The sequence below is a fragment of the Prunus avium genome, chromosome 3, assembly GCF_965620075.1.
Source record: "Prunus avium chromosome 3, drPruAviu1.hap1.1, whole genome shotgun sequence".
Lineage (NCBI taxonomy): Eukaryota > Viridiplantae > Streptophyta > Magnoliopsida > Rosales > Rosaceae > Prunus > Prunus avium.
Window position 1 is genome coordinate 426909 of NC_142286.1, and position 12862 is coordinate 439770.

Here is a 12862-nt window from a genome sequence, read left to right on the forward strand (position 1 = left end):
TGTGAAATAATTGCAAGCGCACAATTCACACAAGTAATATAGAAATAAGTAGAGTATCATTCCCACATAGACTATATTATCCTATTAACTATCAATTATGATTAACTCAAGTGAATATTCAAACAATTGATTAAGAAGATTTATCAGTTAACTAAATTTAAATCATTATTAAACATAACAATTTAAGTGGTTGAGAATCAAGTTTATGAGGCACTAGAGCATCCAATTTTACCATAACCAATTTCACTTAATTCTTATAGCTAACCCTAATTACTACCCATGTTGACAACTAGTTTCCCTTAATTCATTTGATATCCCCTTTCGAGTTCAACCAAAATTATTCTTAATTAGTAACTCATTCTCTCTCAAGCAACGAATTTAGAAAATGAAGAACCCATTAAGTTATATGAAAACCTGCAAGAAAACTACATGAATCAGGTTAGTCCCTCTCAGGCACTCATTCAAAACATGGTATTTGTTACAAGACAATCACCAAACATCTCTTCTCGATCTCCATCTGGATGATCAAATCAATTAAATATTGGCAAGATATTCAAAGCATTAATAACAATAAAAAATACTCAACATGAAATAAAAATCAAACATTAGAAATTAATATAAACTATTAAACTTAAGTATTCATGGTTAGGCTACATCGTAGCCCTAGCAACGGAAATTAGTTCATGAAGACAATAAAGATAAACAAAATATTCATTGTCATTAAACCAATTCGGATGATTGGCCTTATATCTCAAGAATCTCCACAGCAACACATTTGAAAGCTCCAAGGACACGGCAGTAGTACTCGCGCCTCTCTGGTATTTTTGTGGGTGAATAAAAAGGTGGTTTGAAGAGAGATCTTAGGTTGGCCTTATATAGTGTAAAATAATTAAACGTACTCTAAAAAGGTTTGGAAAAAATCTCCTAAATCAAAACAAAATCCTAAACAATTAAGGAAACAAACTAGGAAAGAATCCTTCTTTGACTCCGAAACACTTCATACAACTTGGACGCACGTTTTGGGGTTGTTCCACTTCTTAGAAAATTCTGGAATAATATGAAAATTATAGCTTTATCTCTAAGCTTTCCAAGCGTATATCATACGCCAATAGGAAAAATCGGGAAAGTCTTCAACTCTTCAATATTCCACAGCAGTGCAGTTCTAACAGGATTTCAACTTAGATTGTCTTAACTTGTGATTCTGGAGCAATTGATTTGATTGAAAATTATGAAAATTTGACACGATGGTCTTCAATGTCTTAGCTTTCTTCTCCAATTAGCCTTGTACTATTTACAATAGGAAAAAGAGAATTATAGAAATTGGGGTAGCCTATAGTTTGGCCAACCACACGCTGTATGGCCAGGGAAATAACCCACCCATTAGCACTCAAATTCGAGTCTCCCACCAGTAGATTAAATTAATTTAGACAATTACTTGTATAAAAATAGAATAAAATCTTTCATCTATCACAATAAAGTAGATGATCGATGAATCATGTATAGCCATCAAAACTTTCATTCATAAATTCATCCTTGTGATTCAAGTTGAGACTGCCGTATAAAAAGACAAAGGTGGATCAATATGCAATTGAAGTATAAAGTCGGGATAAAAACTGATGTACAGAATCAAATGACATGACGATTTATAGTATCCAAAGTCTGGCAGATACACACATGAAAGACAGTAGATTGTATAGGCATCCTAAGAACATTAGGTTCAAATTTATAAAAATGTAACTCTTGGCATCCTTCATCTCAAATTGAATGGGGGAAAAAACACCAAAAAGTATAAATTGTTGATTTAGAATTTAATCCGTGTCCAAAAATGTAGCAGAAAGTGATAATCTAGTTGCAAACTGACACCCCAACCGGTCACACCACTTGGTAATTCTCTGTGATCAACTGCGTTCTTTGAGAGAACTTGGGAGGGTTTCCACCTTGCAGAGGTAAAATGTTCACAACCTGCAAAATAAAGTTGACATTGGCAAATTTTATACAAGGTATGAATATGACGCAAATTATGCCAAAACACAAGATGTTCGGGAAAGAATTGAGCAAATGCTTTATGGCTAAAAAAGCTTCTCAAGTACAATCTACTAACGTAAATGCTACTAGAAAGAAAAGTCAGATGTAAGTTATGGCATAAGATCAGGTTCCAATTTATAAACCGTCAATATCATTAGAGAATAAGTGGCCTATTCATGATAGTGAAAGGAAATTATATGTGGCAGAAGATCTCTAATCAATCTCAGAAGGAAATTATACGGTGCACAAGTTAGGAAGTCTTTTCTAACCTTGGTCAAGAATCAGACTGGCCATTTACATGCACCGAAAATTAAAACATTTTTGCTTATTCACATATGCTATGGAGTCCTTGAGTGGACTGACCACACAACCAAAGACTTCCACATGAAGTTTGAGAATTAGCCATGTTTCAAGTGGACTACAGATATACATAATAAATGGGGAGATAATAAAAACTCTGCGGCCCATGCGTGTTAGTGGCGTGTGAAGCATTGAGTTCTTGCCAGTATGATACAAGTTAGAGCATTATAATACTTCCCCAATTCCTGAGGTACCTAATAACATAGTAGGCCAAAAATCCTAGCGGTATAACATGCACAATGGAATCAACAAAGTAGTCACACTTATAGTATGAGTTATTTAAGTCCATCAAAATGAGTAAAGTACGAGACAATGGACTCAACAGAGTATTTGCGCATATAGCATGTGTTATTTAAATTCACCAAAATGAGGAAAGCATGATAGCACAAGGATCTTCATCAAGAAATCAAAGTCAAGCAGTTGTACCTTCAGGTCACTGAATGTACTAGTGGCGGAGAAACACACAGAAATGGGGAAAAATACAGATGAGTCTGCTGGGGGAACAACAAACTCCATCGATCCACTGCCAAGGATTCCAGAAAGATAACAATCTCATTAATGCGAGTATACAAGGACTGTTTAACAAAGCAAAAGAATCAGAGCATTTGCAGACCTGCGGTTCGAGTTATCAACAAGAAGTATGGACCACTCTAACGTTGAATTCCTTGAATCATATCTGCAATGCAAATGTTGATATCAAATATAAGAAATATAAATTCCAAAAAAGCAGTGAATGTTTCAATCCTTCCAGGAGTAATACCATCACCATCACATGATAGCAGGGACACCAGGCATATTCCTGGACCTATTTCCCAGCATATTCCCAGGCTTTTTCCATGTTAGTATCCGGTACCAACATCTACACAAAAGGATGACGTATAGGGGTACCCATATCCTACCCGTTGTTCATGCAATCACGGGTACTTCCAGCAAGAAATATATCAAAAAGGAAATGAAAAAAGAAAAATTTCCACAAAACTACTTAACGAAAGTTAAGATATCACAAAATTGACAATATGTGAACCCATGTATACTCAAAATTGCAGCCACCCAAAATTCCTAGTTCCAGGCTAGTTATCAGAAAAGTTAAACCAATATAACTAGTAATAATTGTAAAGTTCTACACACAACAGGACAATGTTGTTTATACTAATAGAGCCAGATTTTATTTTCCATTGAACTACAGTTTCAAAGCCACACAGGGCAGCATTTACAATTTACAATCAGCAAAAAACTTGACTAGAGATCGATGTGACCAAAAATAATTCTTCAAACGCAGATAGAAAACACACACACAAATGTATATATATTATATGGTGCAACTTACATAATTTTTTAAATCACAATTTTACCATTCTATTGATGCAACTTAAACTCAAGGAAGCATCAAAGGTTAAAAAATCAATTTAAAACATCTTTCACGTAATCACCACTTAGAGAATCATGAATTTAAAATAAAAATAAAAAAGCACTGGAAACAGTATCTCACAAATATCATCTTAACTCCACCCTGAATCAGGACCCTAGGATTATGAGCATGTCCATAAAATCACAGCCACACAGTTTAATGTAAGGTACCAATCAGAAAAGAATCCCTCTGTATCCACATTCATGTTCACAGTGGAACATTTTGTACCAGTAAAACGACGACCATATTCAGTGTGTATGGCTGTAATCCAAGGTGCCAAAAGCTAGAGTAAATAAGAAAAATAAAGTTGACTTTTCTCACCTCCATTCACCATCAACCTGGCTTACTCGTGGAGCCTCTCGAAGAGCTGGCAGAGGTACTGAGATGACAACATTTCGCAGATCAAACATCTGTGAAGCTTCGTATTCAATGTTGACATAAGTTTCATTCCCAGAAACAGAGGGCCAACAGTTGACTGCAACAGAGATAGATTGATATTTAATGATCAGAGCATACAAGATAAATTGTGCATCAAGATGATGAAAATACTTGGAACCCACTTGTCAGGGGCACCATTGACTCGTCTGTAGTCTGCATTCTCCACTTCAAAAGACCAACACCTCCTGCATCACCAGCTTGACCGGTGGGAAAAGGCCTAGAAGGATCCCTTAGGCCTAGAATGTTTTCATTGGAGAACAGTTCTTTGTTCATATTAGGGTGTGTTTTGAAAAGGATGCCAGGATTTGCACCAGTTTCAATCTGAAAATAAGACAAAACACATTGCAATTACACAAAGCATGACCTACTTCAAAAGACAACATTCAAAATAGACACAGCTCTAGAAGTCTCCCATCCCATGGAAAGGATAATTATGAAGTTCCTATCTGATTTAGAGCAAGCCTAGTAATCAAATAAGTCAGTTGAAAGATGTGTTACTTAAACATCATGAAATGTTAAAACTAAAACTACCACCTCGATAATGCCCATGGTAATATTTCACACAGTACCTGGACTTGGATATGTGCATCTTCTTGGTTAAGAATTTGCAGAGATAATGTCCCCTGAACATCAAAGTTGCTCATTCCACCATCACGTTTAAGTGTAACATTGAGCTTCTCTTCAACATTCAAAGTGACGGGATCAGTTAGAGGTGGAGCAGCTGATTTAGACTGGCCTGCTTTTGGCTGTACATCTTCAAGAATCACCTCCCCCTCTGCTTTCAGGGACTCTAAAAATTGGTTGGTCCTTTGTGATTTTCCCAGCTGCATACCTAAACCCTTTGGAGGAGCGGTGGCAGATGAAGGTGGACGACCTGACAATAGAAGTGCATATGGTAAAAACAAGTAGACTTAATTATACAATAAAAAATGAATGTGAAAGGCACAATGGTGGCCGATAGAAATCGTGTACATTATGTGCTTTCAATGTTTTCCTACACATACTATATAAGAACAGCTTAACAAATATAGCATTTTGACTAACATCAGGGAACTACATCATATGGTTTACGCATATCATAATCGAATAAGAATTTTAAATCATGTACCACACACCACCATCACCACAGCTCATTAATATCAGAATGAATCACAGATTCATGCAGACAAATAGAGACACAAACCTTTGGTCTTTGTAGAAAATGAGTCAATATCAGTGCTCAATCCAAAACCAGAACCACCTCCGAAACCCCCACTTCCACTACTAGATATGCTCATATCACTAAAGGTACTCTCAATTCTTCCAGATCCCATTGACTGTAAAGACATAAATCCACCCTTTTCAACTCTGCCCCTATCAATCTGCAGAGAAACACGACATAGTATTGTTAAACAGGAGGCTTGCAAAGCAAAGCACAAAGCCACTACAGGAGCCATCACAGGGCCCTAAATAATTACCTTGCTTTTGTCAATCTCACTAGCTTTCCGTTTCATAACATCCTTGGTTTCGTTTATCTTGCTCTGCATTACGAGCTTATGCAACTTCTCTTCATGACTCTCCATCTCACAGTACTGCTTAACCTGTGCAACAGTCACATTTTCCTTGTGCCCAAGAGAGATGACTTCATCAAAAGCAAAAATCAGCTCGAATGCTGTCCTGCATATACCTTCTTCATCTAGGGATAAAGAATATTCAGGTACCTAAAAACACTTAAGGAATCAACTCGATGGTTAAAAATCCAGAAAAGAAAAGACATGGCTCAAAAATAACTTATGGCCCACCAGAACCATGGTATGTTCTGGCAAGTAAATGGTGCACGTTGTTAGACTTGTTACTTGGTTGCATAACTTGAAGGAACATCCATACATCTACATGCATGCAAAAAAACACAAACACTTGCGTACATATACATAGGATGAGAAGACCAGAAACTGTATACACAAACTTTGCCCTAAGTTCCAGCTTTATTTACTTTTCACATTTAAAATCCTTTTTCTTCACCATTTATCATGGTAAGTTGAGAGTACCCGTTTGGAAGAACAGAATGGCCACAAACCATGAACCAAGATGTGTGATGTGAATCGCAGTTCCCAGTGGAGTAGGGGAATAATAAAATGAAGGCATGAGCACATAAATCAAATAAATAAATAAAGGATCTAGATCGATTCTAACATTTTATCACTATCATAGCAACAAGTGAATTGTTCTGCAAAAAAACAGCAATGACTGATAGATCCAAGAAGTCGAGTCATTAAAACAACATGAAAACAATCATAGGCCAGCGTAAGAAGGATACAAGTTTAGAGAGCAGCCGCAAAGTCTCCAAATCTTCCAATATATTGCTCTGCTTGTTTGTAACAAGTAGCAAGTACAAAGATTCTATCGGCTGGTAAACATAGCGCACATTTTCTGTCTCAACATATGTATGTTGTTTGCCAGTGCCTACCAACTTAGGGAAAGCCGCAAGAAGACCCTCAATTCTTATACGAGACATATCCACAAACTGCCTAGAAACAAGCACTGCAAAATAAAAAATAGAAAATAAATATAGATAAAATTTTAACAACTCTAATGATATGCACCGTTGCAACAAATTTGTTACTAGCAAGTCAAATTAAGGCAAAAGAAAGTGATGTTAAAATAGCTCAGCCAAAAGTAAAACTATTTCTTTCCCTTTAATAACCCCCAGATACTGCATAACAAAACAGAAAATGAAAACCTGGATTATCTTTAATTCCTGTAACATCCCCAAAGCCATCTCATTTCCCTCTCTCTTACTGCAAGAAACTCCATTGACTAAATTCATCACCAAGATTGTATGAGAGTCTTGTGAATCTCAATGAAATAGATAAACCACTGTAATTGTTTGGTTAAACCTTAGTGCACTAGTGCATGAGACACAGCTCAGACTGCCTTCAAGGGCGTATCAATTTCCTAATTCAATCAGTGTCATTCTTATTTATTTCACCAATAAAAAATTCCTACACTTCCTCATGTGTACTTTATGTAGACAAAGGAAAAGGCAAGAATTATCATTATCAACCAACAGAAACCCACAGAAACATAAGAAAAATGCACAGAACTCACCTTTCCCAGACTTGCTTATAATTGAAGAAGCGAGCACAACCTAAATTACAAATAGAGGGGAAAATGAGAAGAGATATTCCAAGAAACCAAAAAATTATTAGGGACGACATTCTTAAGTTGTTTATACACATTTAAACCACTCAATAAGGAAAACTCTTTGCATTTAACTGAAGAGAAACACAATGAATTACATGATTATAAACTCGTACAATTACCATAAACTATTCTGGATCCAAGTTAAACTGACTGAGCCTCAGAAATTTATACTCGTATATTTATTTTGCGGTGGCATCTTCAGTCGAACTTGCATACAGAATAGTTTTCCATGTTGAGTGGTTAAAATGTATGAATAATACTACTATCAATCACCAAAACCAGATAATCATTACTCCACTGAGAACATCACTCAAAAATTAAATGGAAAACTAAGAAAAGGTCAGATTGTTACCATCTTGATTCACTTGGAGATTTTTGACAGCCACCAACTGAAAGGCAGTAAAAAAAAATATTAGAGGGAGCACCTTAAAAATGAAAGTCTCGTGAAATGTCACAAAACTAAGAATAAAAATCAGACAACCCAAAGTAATCAGAAAGATGGAGGAGGGCATAACGAAGCATCATGATCTCCCACCATTTTTGCATCACTCAAATCACATGTGAGCTTGATTATAAGAAAAAACAAAAATATCAAATTTGAGCATGTGTGCAAACAGAACTCAGCACAAAGTGAGAGACTAAATGTGTGAACATTCGGAATCCGTGGCTCAACTATATGCATCAAAGGCTCATATCCACATTTGGTTTGCATGGGATCTAGTCACTCCACCATATAATTCTCTATATAAAACCGAATTGGGAAGAGAACTTCATTTTACAATCCCAAGTCAGTAACAATTTTCACATAACAAACTAATTTTTCCCCAAATGCAATTAAACTGCAAGCTAAAATCAGATCCAACAAATTAAACCTTCATATGTTTTTGAAATGTTATGTTCATGAACTCTAACGAATCTAAAGATATTAATATCAGATGGCATTACAAAATTGAAGAATTACTGAAATAAAATTCTTACTGAAACTGTATCTCATCAAAACAGGCAACAAGACGAAATCAAACTAAAAGATCTACTTTATAATCACCACAATCTCAAGCGACACCGAACAAAGCTTAAATCAGCCACAACGATTGCATCCCGATAAAACCCAAGAAAATTGAAGAGATCAGAGACATTTTGAAAACCACAGATCTAGAATGCAAAACGATATTTCTACTCAACCAAAGCCTAAATACAACATAACTATCAAACAGAATTCAAAGAAAAAAAATAGCAATAAAAAGATCAAGCTGGTGAGATCTAAGCCCTTACCGTTGTAGAGAAGAGGAAGAAGACGATGAGGTGGAGGAAGAGGAGAAAGCGAAGAAAATAATTCTATTTCATAAAGAGAAGAGAAGAGTGGGCCGCTTGTAGAGGAGACGAAGCTAATGAAATAGCAGTTTGGATCTGTCTTGCGGAGTGATGTAATACGGCTAACCGGAATGAACACCGTGGCAACAAAACGTTTTTTTTATTTTTTTTATTTTAATACAAGCTAAATTACCGGGAGGGTATTTGAACTCGGGTACAAAGTAAGAAGCACATCCTCTCTAACCAAAACGTTTTAATACTTCAACAATACATTACACATTTCACATTTATTTATTTATTTATTTATAATTTGGTGTATCGGATTGAATTTCTCGTTCTAAAATCAACAGTATTAGATTGAACGATGTTGGCGCTAAATCTGAACAGATAGAGATGAGTGCAACTTACAAGAGATGTGGACGATCTAGGAGATCGATTGAGTGGTAAATGGAGATTCTCCCTGTCTTCAGATGCTGATCCTCAATAGAATATAAGCGAAGCTCGTGAGGTCTATGGAACCGGTGTGGAACCAGCCTAAGACCCTCCGATGCTCAAGTAAGGGTTTAGGGACTCGTGAGGTCTATAGAGGGCATTTTGTATGCTCTTAGTGCTCATTTTCGATGTGGGACTCGTGGGAGGGCCTTATGAGGTCGACACGAGTCTTTAGATATTGGGAGTTTCACTAAAACACCCAAAATGGGGGTTGAAATTATAAAAAAACCCAATACCCAAAACACTTTATAAACACACCCAAAACCCATCATTACACACACACAAGACCCATTTATAAACACACCCAAAAAATATACAATTGTTGATTTTGGGGTTGCTTTTGGGTGTGTTTCTATGTTTAAATAGTGCGTGGGTTTTTTTATAAATACATGTCTAGGATTGGGTTTATTTATAATAATCTATTAGATATTTTGGGCGGGTACTTCGAGGTTGATTCTCTACAATCGGTAAGGGATACCGATTGTAGACGAGTTGGGCTTGTAATGGCTGTTCGCAGCTTTGAGACAATGCCATCGGTGGCCGATGCCGATTGTCCGAGGCCTTGGGTACTTGGGCGAGTTTATAAGATCCACGTGTCGTTGTACGAGTGGAGGGTCAGATACGGTACAAACAAACGAGGAATTTACTTATAAGATCCAACCGAATCCAATCTAGTTGGATTTTATGATAATTATTTCATAGTTCAATATTGTTTTTCTCCATTACTAAAACTGGTCGACCAATACAAATTGGATTGGATCCTAAACTACAATCGAATCGAATTGAATTGGATCGGTTCGTTTTATTGAAATAGACAATTTGAATTAGTCGATTTCAATTATATGGCAGCACTTTTCTAAGATTTTATTATATATTGTTTTCAAGCTAAAAAATAATCCCTTGAGCTTTAAAATTCCAATCAACAAACAAGTTTTAATAATTCAATTTTAACCCAACCCAAATGAACCCGAGACCAACAATTAGCAGCACAGGTTTTATGGAAAAATGGGCAGAAAGTCCGGCCCAAGAACCTTTCTTTGGGTTGAGAAGCTGGCTGAAGCCCAAACAACAAGAGGCCTGACCTGGGCCCTTCTGAGTTTGAAAAAGATAACTGTGGCCCAAATTGGGCAGGTCGTGATTGGCAGTTCCATTTTACCTCTCTCGTCAACTCATCATGCCCCACCCCCACCACCACTACAGACTACAGTCTACACACGGGATTGTCGGCGAGTTGTCTTTTTTACATCTCCAGTCATAATAATTAAATGATAGTCTAATAGTAATTATGAGATTATGAAAATGGTGGGTGAGTGTTTTGTTTGTAAATTGTAATTAGTAGATTTTGCTAGAAATGGATGCTGCTAGTCAAAGCACAGGAAAGTTCAAGATGGTGAAGGAGAACTCAACGTTGGGGCCCATTTTGACAAGTGGCACAGTCTCAGCGTCGTCAAGGAAAGGGTCCACGAATTTGATGCATGCAAATTGCAAATTGCAAATTGCAATGCAATGGTATCGTAGATATGGAAGCTTTTAGAATGCCCCACATTTCCTTGTCTCTCTTTTTCCACTAACAAATATAATTTGGGTTGTCATTTCAGTCTTCGTCTGGTAGTAAGTTGTAGCAAATGTTGATGCTCAAAATGGTTGGGCCATTATTGAGTCCAACTTAGTGATGAGGTGTGATGGATGATGGGTGAAGGCTTGGACCTTCAGCAGGTATGTGAGGGCTTTGGCCAATTTATAAATATACAAAAGACAAGATATATGTGGTTCACCCTTAATGAATGGGCTACGTCCACAGAGAAGATGTTCTCATTATGATATTGTTTACATTTGTACAAGGGGGTTAGACCCAAAGATAAATGGAAGAAGGCCTAGGGCCTAAAGTACAAAGCTAGGAGTCTGGAGCCCAGGGGTCAAGTCCCCGGGTCTGGAGACCCAGGACCCGAAGGCTGGACTAACAGGAGAGTCCTGAAGAGGGAGCCCCCAGCTCAGTTTTTCATCCTCTCTTAAGTGGAGAGTGGTATGCTTTTATAGGTGAGAGGGAGCCTTCACTTCTTGTTGTTTTCCGATGTGGGACTCCTCTTGCTTTGCTTAGAGTTCCTTTTAGTCTTCTAGTTGCTTGGTCAGTTATGGTGTCAACAGTAGTCCCCCAAGTTCGCGAGTAAGAAGATACTTCTTGCTTGGGGATTTGTAATTTTAAGTGCACTGGCCGAGCAACACCGTAGTTTGTCTTCAAAGTTGTATAGTGCACTATCCCCAGTCCCCCAAGTCCCCGGGTAAGAAGGACTTTGGAGGGAGAGAAGTTGCAACAAGAACCTAAGTGGTTTGGAGGGAGAGAAGTTTTTTTTTTTTTTTTTTTTTTTTTTTTTTTTGGGCTAGGTCAGCCAATTGGGTAGTCCCAAATTCCTTCTACATGCTGCCTGCCGTTCGGCAGGTTTCAGTTTTTTTTTTTTTTTTTTTTTTTTTTTTTTGAGCTAGGTCAGCCAAAAATTGGCAACTCCCCCAAATTCCTTCTGCATGTTGCCTACCGTTCGGCAGGTGCAAAATTTTTTTTTTTTTTTTTTTTGGTGGCTAGGTCAGCCAAATAGCTAGCCAAGTGGGCAATTTCACTTCCCAAATTCCTTCTGCATGTTGCCTACCGTTCGGCAGGTGCAAATTTTGTTTTTTTTTTTTTTTTTGTTTTTTGTTTTTTTTTTTTGGTGGCTGGGTCAGCCATTTGCTTCGGTAAAGGAGCAAAGCTTGAGGGTTTAGCTTCCTTGCCGAACGGTAGGGAGCGTGGAGAGAAAAATAGAGTCCCACACGGGCTTGGCTTTTGAGGCTTCAGCATGGAATTGGGCCCAACATCAAGAGCTGGCCTCTTAATGTTTCAACAGGAGAGCCGGGCACTTTAGGAAGAGCCGGGTCATGTGGGTTTAGCCTGGGCATTTAGCAAGGGCTGGGCCGCAATGGTTTTGGCAAGGAGTCTAGTTATAGTTTGGGCTGGCATGAGTGTCCAGAGGCTGGGAGTTTTGGAATTTGGAAGGAGGCTAGGCTTCGCAAGGAGCTAAGCTGCATATTTGGCTAGGCCTGAGTGTTGGGCTAGGCGGGGGACCAAGGTGCCGATCAGTAAGGGCCATCTATGGCTTTTATTGAGCCTGTTTTGCTCAAGATAGGGCTAGGCAAGGGCTAGGCCTAAGTACTCAGCTTGGCCTTAGGAGTTTGTTTTGGAGCTGAGCCTTCGGAAGGGGGCTAGGTCCCTTGGATACTGACATAATTTTGGAGTTGGGATGGCGAAGGCGATACAAAGCTTTGCATGTTGCAAGGTAATGTTCCTAGGCTCGGGGTGCCGAATGTGGGCTTAGGCATGGGGGGTGCTGAAGGCATGTTGCAAGAGATGGGTTTAGGCACGGGGGTGCCGAAGGCAAAGGGGATGCTAAAGGCACAAGGGTGCCGAAGGCAGAGTGGTTTGCCAAACGCACAAGCTCGCATGTCACAAGGCATTGTGCCTAGGCACGGGGGTGCCGAAGGTGAGCTTAGGCATGGGGGCGCCGAAGGTGAGCTTAGGCACGGGGGTGCCAAAGGTGGGCTTAGGCACGGGGGTGCCAAAGGTGGGCTTAGGCACGGGGGTGCCAAAGGTGGGCTTAGGCACGGGGGTGCCAAAGG

General features: G+C 38.4%; 1 protein-coding gene across 2 annotated transcripts; it reads right to left on the minus strand.

Moving 5' to 3' along the window:
• Window positions 1-1619: 1619 nt before the first annotated feature.
• LOC110755711 (clathrin adaptor complexes medium subunit family protein) lies at window positions 1620-8839 on the minus strand. 2 transcript variants are annotated; one of them, XM_021956942.2, is made up of 12 exons: window positions 8687-8839; window positions 7767-7803; window positions 7319-7358; window positions 6528-6751; window positions 5689-5931; window positions 5415-5592; window positions 4801-5105; window positions 4354-4552; window positions 4115-4268; window positions 2999-3061; window positions 2812-2908; window positions 1620-1962 (listed from the first exon to the last, which is right to left on the minus strand). In XM_021956942.2, exons 2-12 carry the CDS (start codon window positions 7767-7769, stop codon window positions 1873-1875), a joined length of 1596 nt encoding a protein of 531 aa, XP_021812634.1. In that variant the 5' UTR covers window positions 7770-7803; window positions 8687-8839; the 3' UTR covers window positions 1620-1872. The 2 variants fall into 2 exon arrangements, with proteins under 2 accessions (XP_021812634.1, XP_088106564.1); XM_088250438.1 differs by lacking the exons at window positions 7767-7803; window positions 8687-8839.
• Window positions 8840-12862: the final 4023 nt, after the last annotated feature.

Excerpts from the sequence above, each read along its gene's own strand:
- LOC110755711 (XM_021956942.2), bottom strand. Across the intron at positions 5,593-5,688 it reads GTGAGATTGACAAAAGCAAG|ATTGATAGGGGCAGAGTTGA; the intron begins GTAATTATTTAG and ends GTTTCTCTGCAG. Across the intron at positions 5,106-5,414 it reads ATTTTCTACAAAGACCAAAG|GTCGTCCACCTTCATCTGCC; the intron begins GTTTGTGTCTCT and ends TTCTATTGTCAG.